Source organism: Salarias fasciatus, chromosome 4 (genome assembly GCF_902148845.1).
Source record: "Salarias fasciatus chromosome 4, fSalaFa1.1, whole genome shotgun sequence".
Taxonomy (NCBI): domain Eukaryota; kingdom Metazoa; phylum Chordata; class Actinopteri; order Blenniiformes; family Blenniidae; genus Salarias; species Salarias fasciatus.
The window spans coordinates 13,732,257-13,748,594 of record NC_043748.1 but is presented as its reverse complement, the minus strand read 5'-3'; the positions used below and the strand labels follow the sequence as shown (position 1 = coordinate 13,748,594).

Genomic DNA, 16,338 nt, shown 5'->3' with positions numbered 1-16,338 from the left:
TGCTGTGGCTGCTCATCATTATGCGATTACTCAGTTTCTGATATGAAACAAGGATCTAAAGCACCAAAACATCTGCAAGAACTGAACCTCCACAAGGCATCTCACCGTCTCAGAAAAAGTATTCTGCCCAGGAAAGATTCACAGAAACTTATGTAAAAAGTTGTAACAAAATCACAGCTGACACCCTCCTCCTAAAAAAAAAAAAAACAAAAAAACTTGGACTTTTTTTTGTCAGATACCTGATTTCAACACAAAACTGTGAACTGACAGCAACTTTAAAAAGAAATGCAATGCAGTAGTCTTAGTTGAACTGCTTTATTTATGTATGCATTATTGAGCAAAGCCCTGCAGCAGAAAACACAGATATCTGACCTGCTGTGACCTGAAGTTTTGCTCTGATAGACTCTTTTTTTTATCATTGCTGACTGAAACAGTCAGATCAAGACCATCGTGAGTGTGTTCTCAGAACACACCCACAGCGGGAGTTTGAGAGCTTAGCTTAGCATAACAGCTACCAACAGTCGAAAGCGCAGTATAACCAGAAAGTGCAGCGCTCTGTGCAGCTCTGCTGGAACTTCCTGTATTGAGAGCAGCGATGGGAAGCATGTAAACATCAAGTCCTTGCCATATGCAGGGAGAAACTCCACACTCCGTTGTTTGCATGTGCAGGATGTACCTTTGCCTTCAGTCCGCAGGGATCCGTTTCAGTGCCTTGGGACCACAAGCTGAATAAAACAATGCAGAAAAAAATGGACCTGACTTTCCATCAGTGACGTGCGGTGAGATTAATGGCCGGTTAGGCACTGGGCACCCAGTCCATCAGAATGAGATTTACAAACACATGAACCCAGCAGGGTGGATCATTTAGCATTTCATCTGCAGCAGTTACACTGGGTTTGGTTTCAGCTCTCATATCAGCATTCTTTCCACATAGAGAGAAAATACTCTCTGAACCGATCCATCCATCTCCCACACCATTACCAAACAACCGATTTATTTCCTGCTGCAACAGTTTTCAGTGCGATCGGAAAAGGTGTAAACTTTGTACTGGTGAAGAACTTACTCTCTCCGATCATCACTCTCCCCGAAACGTCTGGGAGGCTGTGAGATTGATCAATGGAGTTTCCACTCGGTGCAAAAGTGTGTGTGAGAGTCCGTAAGTTACCCCTGAAATAGACCAACTTCCGGTCGCAGATAAACTCTACCTTTCACCGCCACAGTCAGCTGGAGTCACTCGAAGCTTCCCGTGACCCTGAGCTGAGAAAAATGAGCACCGAAGATGTATGAATGAGTTACAGAACAACAAGCTTTTCACAATATTTCTGCTGCCAAGGAATTTATTTTTATGAGATTAAAAAAAAAAACCCTTGCACTTAATCTCCAGTAAAAAGGCTGATTATTCTCATTGAGCAAATACAGGACTTTTTATTACCTTTGGCAGGTGAATGGCTCCATGTTTCTGTTCTTTATGACAACCGATAATCAGCTCCTGGCAGCGCATTCGTGCAAACACACTATGTTCTGTACTTAAAGAATATCAAGCATATATTTAAAATAGCTTGGAGATTAAAAGAAAACAAAACAGCTGTATTTGCATGAGTAATACAGGCCAAACTGCTCATCTCAGTCAAAACAATCCTTAATAATGCTTCATCTTTTAAAAGCCTCCAGTTTCAAACTGTATCAGTGAAATCCTGCAACACAGAGAGGCGGCAGCTTGTCTCCAAACAGTCCTGCACAGAGAATACATTGAAACTAATCTGCAAATTATCAACCCAGCTTCTCTTTATGGAGACATGTAATATGTCCTGTGGCACAGCAGGAGTTTTTCCAGAGACACACTCTTCATACGGATTTAATCCGCGTGAAATCCTCTGAATCAAAAGGGTGTTGTTTTCTGTGTCGTCTGCCTGCTCGTTTTCTGCTGAACGTTTGTCTTTTTCTGTCTGTCTCTCACATGTCTGGCGGTGCCCTCTCTCTCCTTCCATTCCTTTCTCGTCCTTTCACTCCGTGTCCCTCTCTTTATTCTGTATCTGTTTGTGGCATTTCTCCCTCTCCGCTCAGCCGGTGGGAAGGCTCGCGGCGGCTCGCAGCTCTGATTTATGCTGCATGTTGAATAGTAATGGTTTGTCATGTTGCTTTAGCCTCCAGCGACGTGTCCAAAAAAGGAGTCCCTGTCATCTTGTTATTAAGTGTGAACGCCTGTGCTTTTCCCAGTAATCCGTTTTCTTTTTTCTCTTTCTCAGTAGCTGCCTGTAATGAATGTGTAAAAAGGTCAGACTGCGTTCTGCCTCCTTCCTTCAAATGGATTTATTTTTCTGTCCGACCAATATCCTGCAGCTCTGCGCTGACATAAGTGTGTGTATGGTGCTGATTTACAATCTCTACCCGGTGTTTATCCTGCTCGTTACCACACCAGCTTACAGCAGTACGTGTGTGTGTGTGTGTGTGTGTGTGTGTGTGTGTGTGTGTGTGTGTGTGTGTGTTCCCTTCCATCCATCCCCTCCTTCCAGCCTGGCAAAGATGCTGAGCTTCAGCTGTGTCTATATTTAGCTGCCGGTTCAATCAATGACGGCAGAGCCACAGCGCCATGACTCTGCATACTGATAGTACTACCGCCTCTCACCACCTCCGCTCACCTCCGGAGACAGAAAACACGGAGAGCGGCGGGGGAGAACGAGAGGGAATCTGCAAAACTGACAAATAAAGGAAATAGTTCTTAGACAATAGAAGGAAAAAAAAAGTCAAAGAGGGAGAGACAGATGGGGCCATAATCCCTTTACGTGGTTGGAGGAAGACAGGAAAGACTGTGAGGAAGATGAGGAGGAGTCAACAATGAGGCAGGCAGGTGAAGCAGGGGGGAGATGAAAGGAAGAAGACAGGTGTAAATGTAGAGGGAGAGGGACCGAGGGACAGAGACAGATGGAGAGAGGAGGGGGAAGAGAGAGAGAGAGAGAGAGGAGGTGGAGGGTTCGCACAAGCAGAGATGAAGATAAAGAGATGGAAGGAAAAAGAGGGGAAGAGTTGCTGCAGCGTTGGAGGAAAGGAGCGAGACGTTATGGAGGGAAGTACATGGAAAGATGCAAAGGGTAATTCACACAAGAGCCACAACAGACTGCAGGCTGTTCTGCAGCGAAAAGATACTCGATTGGTATGCATCGTGCCATGCCATCCGTGGCGCCCAAAGATTTGAGGAGAAATGATAGAAGAGAGGCGCAGAGGCAGGTAGGCAGCACCGAGCCTGTGTGACTCTGCTGAGACTCTATTGAGATCTGACAAATAGGAGCAGAGGGGAGAACAGACTCCAAGTGCAGGATTGCAGAGGTCAGCATCGACCCACTGTTTGCCAAGAGCTCCATAAAATGCTGAGCTGCTGTGCTCATGTACTTCCCTTTTAATAAAGTTTAGTTTCACACAGAACTTAAACACTCTGGCCTCCTGACGGTGCAGGACGTGTTCATTTACCAACACCTCCCAGCCGGGTACCCGGGTTTGATTCCTGCCCGAACAGACCGATTATCCTGATTATGTCAGGAAGTAAAGATTGTCTTGCTGGAATTCAATACTTACTTGCATGTTTAATCGTTGGATTTTAATCTTTGATCAAGGCTCAGAGGACAAGAGACACGGATGAAACCACAAACCTCAGGACTGAGATAAAACCCTGTTCCACCACCTGAGCCATCAGGCCAGATTTCAGTCTAACTTTGTCCAAGGACAAGAAACTGAATCACAGGCTGCACAGATGCTGTCACTGGTGTGTTATTGTGTGAAAGAAAGGAAGGGACTATTCAAGTACATCCTGTTATTACTGCTGAAGTGATACATTACTGTATAAATAAAGCCCATGTCTGGCTTCAGTTTCCATGTTGTGCTTTTTCTTTTATACTAAGATTGACGTCTGTATTTGTGTTTACCAGCTTTCCTCTTCATAAAAGACTTTTCCTGCTCCCTTCACTGTGTGTCACGTGTGCTGAGTGCAGCTCTTCTTACCTTGATCGTGATTACCTGTCTTGTTAAATCCCCGCACTTTGTGTTTTAGACATGAGGACCCTTCAGTGCAGCTCGGCCTCGCTTCTTATCTTATCTTCTGCTGTGTGCTTTTGACCCTCGCCTGGTTTGAATTAAAATCCTGTCTGCTGATTCAGATATCTCCGCCGGCCTGGCTGATCGCCGTGTCCCCAAGCAGATAAACCTGTCAATAAACTGTGCTTTTACGCTGGTGGTGTTCAGCGCAGACCCCGGAGGGGGCTCGTGACCTCCATTTTGGAAACGCCTTCCTGCTCCAGCAGACCTTACTTTAATAATTTAATTTAATTCATTAGATTCAGAAACTAGTCAGGCTCAAATATTTATCAGTAAGTTACTTAATAATATTGATGAAAAGTGATCTGAGATGACCCGTAGGACTAACTACACTACAAGTAACACAATATATATGCAGGTATTGTGCAGAGCAGACAGACCTGTGCACTCAAGTGTGTGCTTGCAAAGCAGTTTCAGTTTGTGGTTTTACATTTGGGTGAATCAATATTTCTCCATTCAATTATCAGCGCTGGGACTGTAAGCACAAAACGCAAAAGGAAACCAATAAGTGGAGGAACATTCCTCACGGAGCGTGTAGTTATTAGATTCACAAGGAAACGTGTGAGAACTGAAGATTAAATAGTCGACTGGATCAGATTTTGTCTCCTAAATGTGTCTGTTGCTACAGATCTTATGTCCACAATAAAGAATAAACACTATTACCATACTGGAACTGAGACACAGTGCTCTCACACACCCAAATCATCTCTCTCTCAGAAGACAAGCACAAGGAGAAGGGCAAACACATTTACGCACACACACACGTGCAGCACACACTCTTTAGAGGCCATGAAAGCTGGAGAGTGCCTTGAGCACTTGGAAAGCTCTTGCTGCAAATCCACCCCATTGTGATGTTTGGCTGTGATCCGTTCCGGGCTGGAATTACACGACGGTGCAGGCGTCCCAAAGCATCTGCCTTTTCACTGTGTGGTATACAAACCCACAGATAGACACAAAAAAAAATAAAAAAATACACACACAACCAGAAGAATAGCTGATGTCAGCACTTAAAACCACTCTAAGATGATGTTTTTGATAGCATGTTCTCTCCTTAGATCCAGCTTTTAGAGCCACATTGTAAACTCCATGCAGACACACACATCCTGACGGCCTCGGTGTAATTCAGCCTGTCTGGCTCTGCGTCTCTCATTATCACTGCAGCCATCATGCAGATGATGTTTATTAAAGGTTGCTATGTAACAACCAGATCCTCCAACGCAGCAGTCGAACATCTCTGCTCGTGTCTGTCTGTGCGTGTGTGTGTGTGTGTGTTTGTGTGTGTGTGTGTTTTCAGGACGTCTTCTGAGTGTGTCTTTTCAGTATGCGTGCTATAATTTTATTTTTATCCATCCACAGCTGCAGTACTTCACAGCTTGGCAAAGGGACTAATCTGTGTCTAATCTGCTGCAGAGGCATGAGGACAGGTTTGTTCTTATTCTGTTCTCCAGCTCGGACGTTTCAGCTCCCATCAGGCATCAGAAAAAAAAGCTGTACACACCTGATCAGCTCTACATGCAAAGCAAACCGAGTTACTGACTTCAGCATTAACATTCTGCAGCTCGAGCAGATATTGATCAGAAATCGTAACATTGGCATTGGGACTCCAGCCTTGAATATTTGCTTAAGCTGAAAAGAAAAGCCAATTAGACTTTTCTTTGTTTTTTTTGGCAGAGCAAACCAAAAGCTTGTGGATTCTTAAAATATTGAGACAACTGTTTAAAAGTAATGGGATTCCTGACAACATCACCCGGCAAAAGCTTATTGTGTGAGATTGATTCTTTCCTCAATGTTTATTTTCCAATTTCCGTATCACAAGATGTTTGTTTTGTTTCCAGTCATATGCACCCGCTGTGCCGTTGCGATAATTAACCAGGCTTTAAATCCTTCAAAATCAACTTAGTTGGCCAGCTTTATCTTCAACATCCCACCTTTCATCCATCCATCTTCTGTCACCACTTCATCCACATTACAGTCACGATTCGGCTGACATTGGACGAAAGGCAGGACAGGCGACTTATACAACAGTCCTTTAAGCGCAAAAAGAGAGAGATACAATCACACAAACTACATTTAAACTGAAGGGCAGTTCAGTGACAGACACGTCTCAAACATGGCTGAATGTAGGAGAACTCTTAAAGAAGAGAACATGCAAACTTCACGTAGATGTCCACATCCCAATTCAAGTTACAGGATAGCCTGGAGGAGAAAAATATTCAAATTTCTTTTGTGGCATCTATAGCAGAAACAAAAGCTTTAAAAAAATGCATTTTTGATCACATGATTTATGAACAGAGTAATCACCACTTTTATATTTCCCATAAATTTATCATAAATGTTAATTCTGCTGTGTGAAGTTCCTTATCCACATCACTTCTGAGCTTCTATTCTGCATAAGAGCAGCATTGACTGGTCAGATCATTAGAGCCCATTACGTTTATGTGTGACAGTGAATTTAAATGGAAACATTTGATTTAGAGGCTAAAGCCATTATCGCTGTGAGCAGTGCAAACGATCCCTGTGGAGCTTTTCTGTGTGTGTGGTTTCCTTCCTCACTCTCTGTTCCTCTACACACACACACACACACACACACACACACACACATGGAAAGCTTTCCTCTGGGACCCTCATCAGGCCAGCGAGCATCTTTTAGTAGCTCCCAAGTTGATCTCCATATCTCTAATGAGATGAATGTAGTAATAGGAAAATTGATAAATCTGTTGCCCGCAAACCATCCCTGCTCATCCGTCTCGCCAAGGCAGCGAAGGGAAAAGCACGCAGGTCAGTCAAAGGAGGACGGGGGAGATGCATTTGTAGTAGTAATAAGCGAGGAAACGGTGCTGCCAAAGTAGGAGGAGGAGACAAGCAGAGAACAAGAGATCAATGCAGGATGGAGAAAAGAGAGGAAATAAGCAAAACAACAGGGCAGTAACAAATGGGGGGTAAAAGGGGAATTTTCTGCAAGTGTTGAGGAAAAAGGAGTCAGTTTGTGAGGTAAAGACACAAAGCTAATAGAATGAATGTAAAAAAAAAAAGAGTGTTTGGATGGGTGAACAGGGAGTGACTGGAAGAAAAGCTGTGCAAAGGTCGGGCGTATCAGAGGGCCGTGCGCAGAGATATGGACTCAGTCCCCTCCTCCTCTCGCTCCTTTATCCTCCATCACGCTCTTTCCTTTTGTATTATCACTTTTCTTCTCTTATTCTCTTTCATCCCTGTCTTCCCTCTCTCTGTCTGGCTATTCTTCAGCCGTGCACACACCGCTCCCCCCCCCTCCACAGCCTCATTCTTCCCCCCTCCATCCCTCTCCATCAGCTTCAAAGAGCTGTCTCTGTGGCAGACCTCCAGGGCACCTGCCTCTTGAGGTGGAATAAAATCATGCGTCCCCTCGTGCTTTTGTCAGTGTATGTGTGTGTGTGTTTGTGTGTGTGTGTGTGCGGGGGTGTTGGTGTAGCTGGTACAGAACTCCTCAGAAGTGCACGGAGGCCCGAGGCAGCACTGGAGCAAACAAACAAAAGCAATAAACCGTCAGGTGAACCAGGACGGCGGGGTCATCCCCGCGTAAAGGTTCACTCTCCATGAGATTATACTACAGTGCTCGTGGTAACCTTCTCAGCTCAGATGAAATTGGTGTGCGGAAGTGTGTAGTTGTGCAGTCGCCCCGTGTGTCGCTCTGTCATTTTGAGTTTACATTTTTACGTGTTTGGATCTGTGACTGAGTGCGTGTGTGTGTGGGAGGGTGTTTTATGGAAACTCTTGGTAATATGCCACCTCTGAAGGTGTACACTGGTTTCACAGTTCAAAGGAGGAGATTGGATTAGAGGTTTTGGTCCACAGTAAATCAGACAGATGCAGGAGGGGGACTGAGGGTGACCTTCATGAGGAGGGGAGAAGACATGTGGGACCAGGCTGCTCCCTGACTTAGCAAATAAACCAGTTTACACTGGCGACTGCTATAAATTCATTCATTAGACCTCAGGAAGGAACAAGAGTGGTTTAAGTTTATCTTGTGCTTTAGAGTCTGAGCAACAAGTCCTTAACGTCTTCTCCAGTTACACTTTCTGTGAGTCATAAAACTATTTTCATTACCATTTGCTGTCATTTTCTAGCTGTTACTCATCCCTGCTCCTCACACACAGACACAAGGTGCTTCATCTCAATGTGTGCTTGTCTTTCTCGTCTCATCCCGAGCCAGCAAACATATCTGAGCTTTGCTAATTCTTCACAGTAATGTAACACACACGTTCGTTATACAGGCACCTGTATGGCGGTGCAGAGCTGCAGTGCACGGATGAGGCATTTGGGTCGACATGCAGAGAAGAAGCTGAATCATCAACATCAAAGACGAATACGGGCAAAAAAATTAATCCACGTTCAAAGCACACGCACACACACAATGTATTCAAACATCCACCTACAGGAGAGGAAATCAGCGCTGAAGAGGAAGAGTGTGGGGGAGTGGGTGGACGGAGGGGAGCGTTGGACGTCTATATGAGTCCTCCATCTAATGAAAGTCATTAGAGAGAAGCCGAGAAATCAGTCTAATAAAGGAAAGAGGTTGGTGCTGGGGCCTTGGATCGAGGCCAGAAACACGACTGTACTTCTTAATTCACTCAGTGCGCATAAGAGAGAGAGGAGGAGGAGGAGGAGGAGGAAGAGGGAGGGAAGGAGGGAGGGAGATGGGCGAGAGCTGAGATAGAGTCGGGGTTTATTGATTAGTGGGTGTGCTGAGCAGGGACCCCGACGACCACAGCTCCACCTCTGCCTCTCAAACACAAACACAGACCTGAGAAAGATCTTTAACAGCATCTTCAGGTGCATTATGTATAAGTGCTCCTGGCTGTTTCACTGCTCATTGATTGCCTGTTTTCTCGTAGAAAAATGATTCCTCTGATTGCGCGTCGGGAGACCATAGAGTAGCTACGCCTTCAGGACACCGTTTCAAAATACATGAGATCAGACAAGCTGTGCTTTTCAAGAAGTTTCCCTCCAAAAGCCAAAAAAACTAAACATGATCTTATATTTTTCATAGCATTTTATCTTATATTGAACATATAACAAAAAATAAATAAAGGGCTGATTTTAAAAAGGATTTTTTTTTATCCATTTTTAAAGAATAGTCTCCCTGAGTCAGGTTGTCTTTATTAGTTAATCAGTTATTATGTATTATGAGTTTGCATCCACCTTTTATCTTGATTTATCCCAATCAGGTTTGTGAGGTACAGGACTCAATCCTGGCTCACAATAGGCTAAAGCAAAGTCCAGCCCAGATTTCTAAAAGAAAATACCCTCATGCAAATGGAGAACATGCACATTCACGATCGAAAGGTCTCTTTACTGACCTGCCAAAATGCTAACTACACTGTGTGAGAGCCTCACCATCATGCCACGTGTATGTTTCAGATGTTTGAGCATCGTTCTACACAATAAAGCAGCTGAACACCAGAGGACTGTGCTTCGTTCATTCGTCTGAAAAACAAGTTAGTCTTAAACGTTTGCAAAAAAGCATGATTATTAACATAATGCAGGCTGTGTAATTTCACACCACCTGAAAACTGGGTCATGATATGAACATATCTCATCATGCTTCCAGCATACTAATCAAGTCTGGATTTTCCTGTGAGGGAGTCAGACATTTTGAGGAGAGGTAGAAACCTGATCAACACTGTTTAGCTTCATATATCTCTGAATGTTTATCATGTCCAACTAATCAGCGGTTATTTTAAATTATTTTATTCTGTCTTTATCTTAGTTTTCCTTTTGTTAGCTCGTGTTCATCCATTTATGATTTACATTGGAAAAGTCTGCAGGACAGAGCAATATTTCACTTATAAGATAATAGCTCAAGAAAATCCACCTTCTCTAAAGACATAATACAAAAATTCTGTTAGTACTGGAATACTTTTTGTTATGTCATCTGGCTGCCTGTGTCAAAGGATTGACTTCAAAATCTTATTTCATATCTATAACATTTTGAATTGTCTCAGGTCTATAAATCTCAGATTTAACACTAGAATATGAAACATCCAGATCCCTGAGGTCCTCAGGAAGAGGTTTTCTTATTGTCCCCAGTGTCACAAGCAAACAAGGTGAAGCCGCTTTTAGTTTCTACACTCCTGGAAGAAACTTTCTGAACACCTCAGAACTGCTGACATTCTCGTTTCTTTTAAAGCAGACCTTAAAAAACTATTATTTACTCAGGCTTTCAATTAAACAATATATTTGACTTATTTTATTCCCTTTATCTTGATAAAGTTTTTACTTTATTCATTCTCTTTTTTATGTCCTTCTTAATTGGCTTGTTTTAATGTATTTCCTTTACGTCCTTGTAAACCTCTGTGTATTACCTTGTGTCTGAATGCTGCTGAGATTTACCTTTCCTTAATCCAGGCAATCAATATATATGTACAGTAATTATTCGTGAGGTGACTTTGAGTAACTCCTTGATGCACAAACTGTCTCTCTGTGATAAAACATCCATAGTTTTTTTGTTTCGTTGTTGGTGTTTTGGCTCAATGAGACATTTCAGCCACTAATAGGCTATGTGAAAGATTATTCCACATCCAGCACTCCCCTTTGTAAATACCATTTGCTGTGTTTTTCCTGTAAGTTCATTTCTTTCCATTTGTCACTGTTAAGCCTTATATATATATTAGACTGCCTTCATTGATATTTTAAGTTTCTATGCTTTTCATTATGTTCTGTTCTTTGTGGAGAAACGTCGTAAAACAGTTTCCACTCCTGCACTGATAAAGAACCTACATTCTATTCTATTCTATTTTATTCTTTTCTATTCTATTCTATTCTCTCCTCTAGGTGTCCTGAAATGTATTTCCGTTTCTTCTTCCGCCCTCTAGTGGTCATTCCTAAAAACTACATCCTTTCTTTAATACCCATCATCCTTTGCAGCGGCCGCTCTGCACCGATCAAGATGGCGGACAGACCAGGTACCGTAGCGTGTCTCCTTAAAAAAATCAAACATTTTGGTTTAATGTGTTCATCTTTTAACATATATTTCACTCGTTCAGAGACTTAAATTGTTTTTACGTCAAACTGAGCGTCCGTGCGTCACTCAGAGGCGTTTTTGTCAATGAAGGCCGCGGTGAACCCTCCGAGTCACGTCAAGGACTTTGTGTGTCATTGGCAGATTTAGATTGAAAACTCCTCCATTAAACTGTAATCTGAACGAATAACCGAGATCATCAGCGGCAACAAACCTTTTCTTTTTCCACATTCTATTCGAATACTCTTGTCAGTTTCTTTTAAAGTAGCTGCGTGTGTTTAGGTTAGCTTGCCTTGCAGCATGCTAATCTTTCCACAAGCTCAGACCAACGATGTCCATTAAATTTAATTCAGTATTTTATTTATATCAAACAAACCTCTGTTTCGTGTTTTTTTGCATTGCAGCGTCTTTTTAAACCGTCTTTCTCTAAGTGTTTATTCATTGCAGCTGTCTGTTGGTACTCATACATGCTGAATGTCAAACTTCAGCCCACAATGCCTAAAACTAAACATTTGTGTTGCAATGACTTTATCACTTCATACTTTAAAAATCAGCTGATGTGAAGTCTCTTCTCTAGAGTAACATCTTGCAGTGATTGATGACTTTTTGAACTAAAGTACATAGACCCAAATTATTCCTAGATTTAATGTTTGAATAAGAAAAATATAAGGTTTGAATACTAAGAATTTGGCCGCATCTATAATGTTTCAAGCTTGTTATTAAACGGTCAGAGGGCAAAGTTGTTATTTTGCAGCTTTTCCTGCAATTTTTTTCAATGCAACATTTTAGCAACTAGTTCTGGAGGCAGATCTCACTGACAGGTTGAGACAGTGCTGAGGGATTTGTGTCAACATAAAGCTGATTCTGGCTGCCTCATTTCTATACATGTTTTCTGTTAATAAGTTCAGGTTGAGTTTGCACGACAAAGCTTTGTGTCCTTCAGCACAGCAGTGTACAGCCCACAAGGTGAACACAGCTCTACCTTTAGTGTCAGTAACTCAAGTCACTGCGTTGTGATTTGATGTCAGGCTTATTTTAGGATTAACGGCAACCTCAGTAGTGCATCCTGCCTTCACAAAATAACTACCTTGAGGTGGAATTTGTGTACTGTATGTGTATATAATGACGTCCAACTCATATCTTGTTTGTGTTCAGTTCCCGTAGCTGAGAAGCGGCTGATGGACGTGAAATTGGGTGAGCTGGGAAGCTGGCTCGGAGGTCGTGACTTCACTCCCAATGGTCTCCTTGCGTCTCTCCGCAGAGGTGAGAAAACACCTCAACTCTATCTACCTCCCCAGGAGCTTTTAATATTCTGTAAATTCAGGTCATTTTTCTAGTTCTGTAGGCAGCGATTCAGAGTTACTGCAGTCGGATTGAATAAAGAGACATTCCTCCTCAGCCAGATTTAGAATCCTGTCAGATTAGATAGAAGACACAGTGAAACATGCATCTTTATTTCCTGCTGTCATTTATCCCATTTTGTTTTTCTCTCCAGGCCACGACAGATATTACAACAAATACATCAATGTGAAGAAGGGAGGCATTGGTGGTGTCGCAATGCTTCTGGTCGGCTACGTCGCCATCAGCTACCTGTGGGAGTACGACCACATCAGTAAGATAAACTATTGTTTCCTGTACCTCTAATATCAACAGCTCCCCGGTGATCGGTCAGAAATGAATTTTTTGCTGCTTCTTCTTGCAGAGCACGACCGCTGGAGGAAGTACCACTGAGGCCCTTCAGCAGCCATCAGGGGTTGAACTTGAATCGCTTCTACTCTCAGCTCTGTGTTAATATGTGACTGTTGTGACCAATAAAAATAACAGATTTATTAACGGTTTTTTGATTGTGTGGAAGAATTCTTAACATACGCCAAACATTTAGGATCAAGGACACAACAGCAGAATCTGTAACAAGAACATTTATTTGTACAGACTCGATTCACAGACAGTCAACACACTCATCCTGCAGATCTCGTCTCTTGTATTCACATTAAGCAAAAGCAGGCTTCGACACACAAACATCTTCCAGGATGTCCGAACTCTCCAGGTGTGTTTGAAAATGCCTTAATCAGTACAAACTCTGTAGAAAAAAAAAAAAAAAAAAACTAGACCAACCCATGCAGTTTGTCATTCTGGTGTCCAGTTTGAGAGGTTTCTTCTTTCTCTCTGCATCTTTCAGCAATCGGCGGCCTCACTGGGGCAGTGAGCTGCAGCACTGTGGTATTCGCGCCTCGGAGCAGAAGGTTACTGTCCACTCAAGAAGGCCAGATGGCCTTTAGTGCATTTGTTGGCGTAGTGGCCCTTCTCACCACACTGCAGACATGAAGAGGAGGGAAGGATTTAAAAACCTAAACTATAGCCAAGTTCAGAACTGAAATATCAAATACAACTTCCAGTTATGGAATGCAAATTTGTGTAAATTATATAGATATTTTTGTTTGCTTTGTGATGCTGTCGCAACACTGGAATTTCCCAGTTTGGGATCAATAAAGTAACTCTATTCCATATGCAGTTATGGAGACACTTTGAAGTCAGGGTAAAAGTCCATCAAAGTGTGTAGAATGTTTGCATTTTAGACAAACTTGCAGGTTAAAAAAAAAAACCTGTGCAGGAATAAATGTGCTTTAAATAAAAGCATCAGCTCATGTAGGTGCAGAGTCCCCTCACCTTGTAGCAGGTGACCTGGTCCAGGGGCCGGGGCCCTCTGTTGGCTGACATGTTATTGTGTTGAATGCCGACCATGTTGTTGTTGTTCTGCTGCCGCTGGCCAGGACTGGAGTTGGTCAGCTGGATTAAGGAGAGCGAGGAGCGGCCCATCGAAGGCACAGACTGCAGCGTGACACCAGGGACAAAAACATGAGTTCACTATGCTTCATAACAACATTAATTAGCAAGTATAAAAAGACTAGATCGTAAGATCTCAACTGCTTGTGCATGACGTCTCCTACCTTTGTCTGGTTCTGCGTTTGCTGCGGCAAAGGCGGCTGCTCAGATGCTCCCATGGGCAATTCGAATCTGGGGCTGCAGAGGAACGTCTCACAGTTCATTTCATAAAACTGCAGCATGAGGGTTCCAATTATTTCTCTATTTCTACATAACTAAACACTCCATATCAATTTAAATGTCAGCACCAGCAGGCAAAATGTGACGGCAATGTCATGTAGGAGTTGCAGGAAAAAGGTCACTTACTGCATAAATTTACAGGATTTTCCTTCTGGACAGAAGCCCACCAGGTAGTTCATACAGATTACTCTTCTCGTGTGTCTGTGTCTGCAGTCGGGACCTGGAAGAGAAAGACGAACACGACATGACATGAGTGGACAAGACAGTGTAGTTAAAAAAAAGAAAAAGAAAGAAAGAATATTTCAATGTTTCTATCCACCACTGAACTCCAGCTCACCGTGTTTGCAGAAGCCTCGGTCATACCAGGGACAGTCCTTAATCTTAGACTCTGGGTCTATGTGTAGGAATGGACATTCCTTGTTGCTGCACTCCCCTGCCAGCGAAACCACACGAGTTAGGAAACATCGACCGATCACAATAGAAACAACCTGAGCTCAGCTGTGTGAATTTTGTCAAGTATCAAAGAAACCAACCAAACTTGGAGTAGAAGTAGCACTCAGGCATCTTGGTCATGTCATATTCGTGGAGGAATTCACACTGGTCTCCCTTCTTACACAGTCCTCTGAGCCAGTGTTTACACACCACTGTCTTCTCACCACTGATGTGACGGAACGGACATATCCCACCTGCCAGACACCACACAAACTCAGACACTATTATCATATTCAGTTGACTCATTTTTTTCTCTGATACTAATCCATGAATAACCTGATATCTATGTGTAAAGCAGTTATGCAATTTAAATAATTCATAAACCAATGAATGAGGGATGTAGGATCCCATCAGGAATGCAGAGTTGCAGAGTCAGAATGTTATATATTTTATGGTTAAAGGTGATTCAACTTGAAAATATAGCGTTGTATACAACAATCCATAAATATTAGTGGATTTGACATATTGATGTGATCAAAGCCTCAGTTTAACATCTATTAAATTTAACAAGAGTAAGAGCTTCATTCATGGTTTACAGAAAAGTCAAGTCAAGTGGATCAAGTGTTTTCTCATCGAGTGTGATTGTCCATAATAATGTGTAAACATCAGGCAACCAGCGGTGCTCATGTTGTGCTCATACCTTTCATACAGGCTGCTCTCATGAAGAACTCGCACACAGCAGACCCGGACTCTGGAAATATTAAACCATAGTCAATAAAACATACCAAACTATCTTCGATGAGGCGCTCAGATACTTCACTTTCACCGCCACTGTTTACCCTCGGCGGCTAACCTAGCCGTTAGCATGTCCGCACTTACTGTCCATGCCGGGGAAAGGCAGCGGTTGTGCCCCCAACTGCTGCTCCACCGCCAGCTCCAGGTCAAACTTGATGTGGTCCACATTAGCGAGTATCTCCTGCATGTCTGCTTCTCGTCGTTTCTTCTCTTCTCCGACAGATCTCCGCTCGGCTAGCTTTAAGTTCGGCTAGTTAGCTTCCTCATCTGCGGGCTAAAGCGGCTAACAGGGTTAGCCGCGCTAACCGATGAGTTGCAGCTACAATCGAAGATCCTCACGGTGTGAAAGTAACTGGATAAAAGTCCGTTTGCAGCTCTTTAGTAGTTTAAAGAGGAAACTGCTGTGAAGCGTGAAAGTTTTTGTTTCACGCTGAAGTGTAGATGGAGTCCAGGCGCGCTAATCGACCGGCGATATGATAGATCCAGGCGAAACTGAACGATCTCGAGCAGTCCGGTGTTAAGGATTAACTGGTTTCCGGGTTAACTTGTGGCCACCTTCCGGGAGTATCCCTTAACACGAAAACCAGTTAATCCGAAACACTAATGGTCTGTTGCTTTTCTTGGATCAATTATTTATTATCTGTTATGACGGAAATTAAATTGTAGAATACTTTTATACCTGGATCAAAAATTTATCTATATGTCTACATATCTATGGAAGACTAAGATGTCACATTTTGAGGCTTCGGTTTTAGGTAAAAAAGAAAAACACCAGAGAAAAATAGAATCATGTGTTTCGCTAAATTCTGATCCTTGAATGAAACCAAATAATCTGTTGAACTTTCTACCAGGGAAAATGTGAGACAATACAGTATTTGGCAGAGATATAAGAAGTCCTCAAGCAGAAAAGCTGTCGTTATATTTGCATTTTTGTGTAGTACTTTTGTTTTTTTGCAATGAATGTA

General features: G+C 42.7%; 2 protein-coding genes across 2 annotated transcripts; one reads left to right on the top strand and one right to left on the bottom strand.

The window, feature by feature from the left end:
• The first annotated feature begins 10,960 nt into the window (after positions 1-10,960).
• On the top strand, positions 10,961-12,912 carry atp5mf (ATP synthase membrane subunit f). Its single transcript, XM_030090560.1, has 4 exons — positions 10,961-11,027; positions 12,239-12,346; positions 12,579-12,695; positions 12,786-12,912. The coding sequence occupies exons 1-4, from the start codon at positions 11,012-11,014 to the stop codon at positions 12,812-12,814; spliced, it is 270 nt and encodes an 89-aa protein (XP_029946420.1). The 5' UTR covers positions 10,961-11,011; the 3' UTR covers positions 12,815-12,912.
• A 249-nt stretch (positions 12,913-13,161) lies between these two features.
• cpsf4 (cleavage and polyadenylation specific factor 4) lies at positions 13,162-15,865 on the bottom strand. Its single transcript, XM_030090559.1, has 8 exons — positions 15,458-15,865; positions 15,279-15,329; positions 14,680-14,832; positions 14,484-14,579; positions 14,273-14,366; positions 14,032-14,104; positions 13,751-13,912; positions 13,162-13,396 (listed from the first exon to the last, which is right to left on the bottom strand). Exons 1-8 carry the CDS (start codon positions 15,558-15,560, stop codon positions 13,328-13,330), a joined length of 801 nt encoding a protein of 266 aa, XP_029946419.1. The 5' UTR covers positions 15,561-15,865; the 3' UTR covers positions 13,162-13,327.
• Positions 15,866-16,338: the final 473 nt, after the last annotated feature.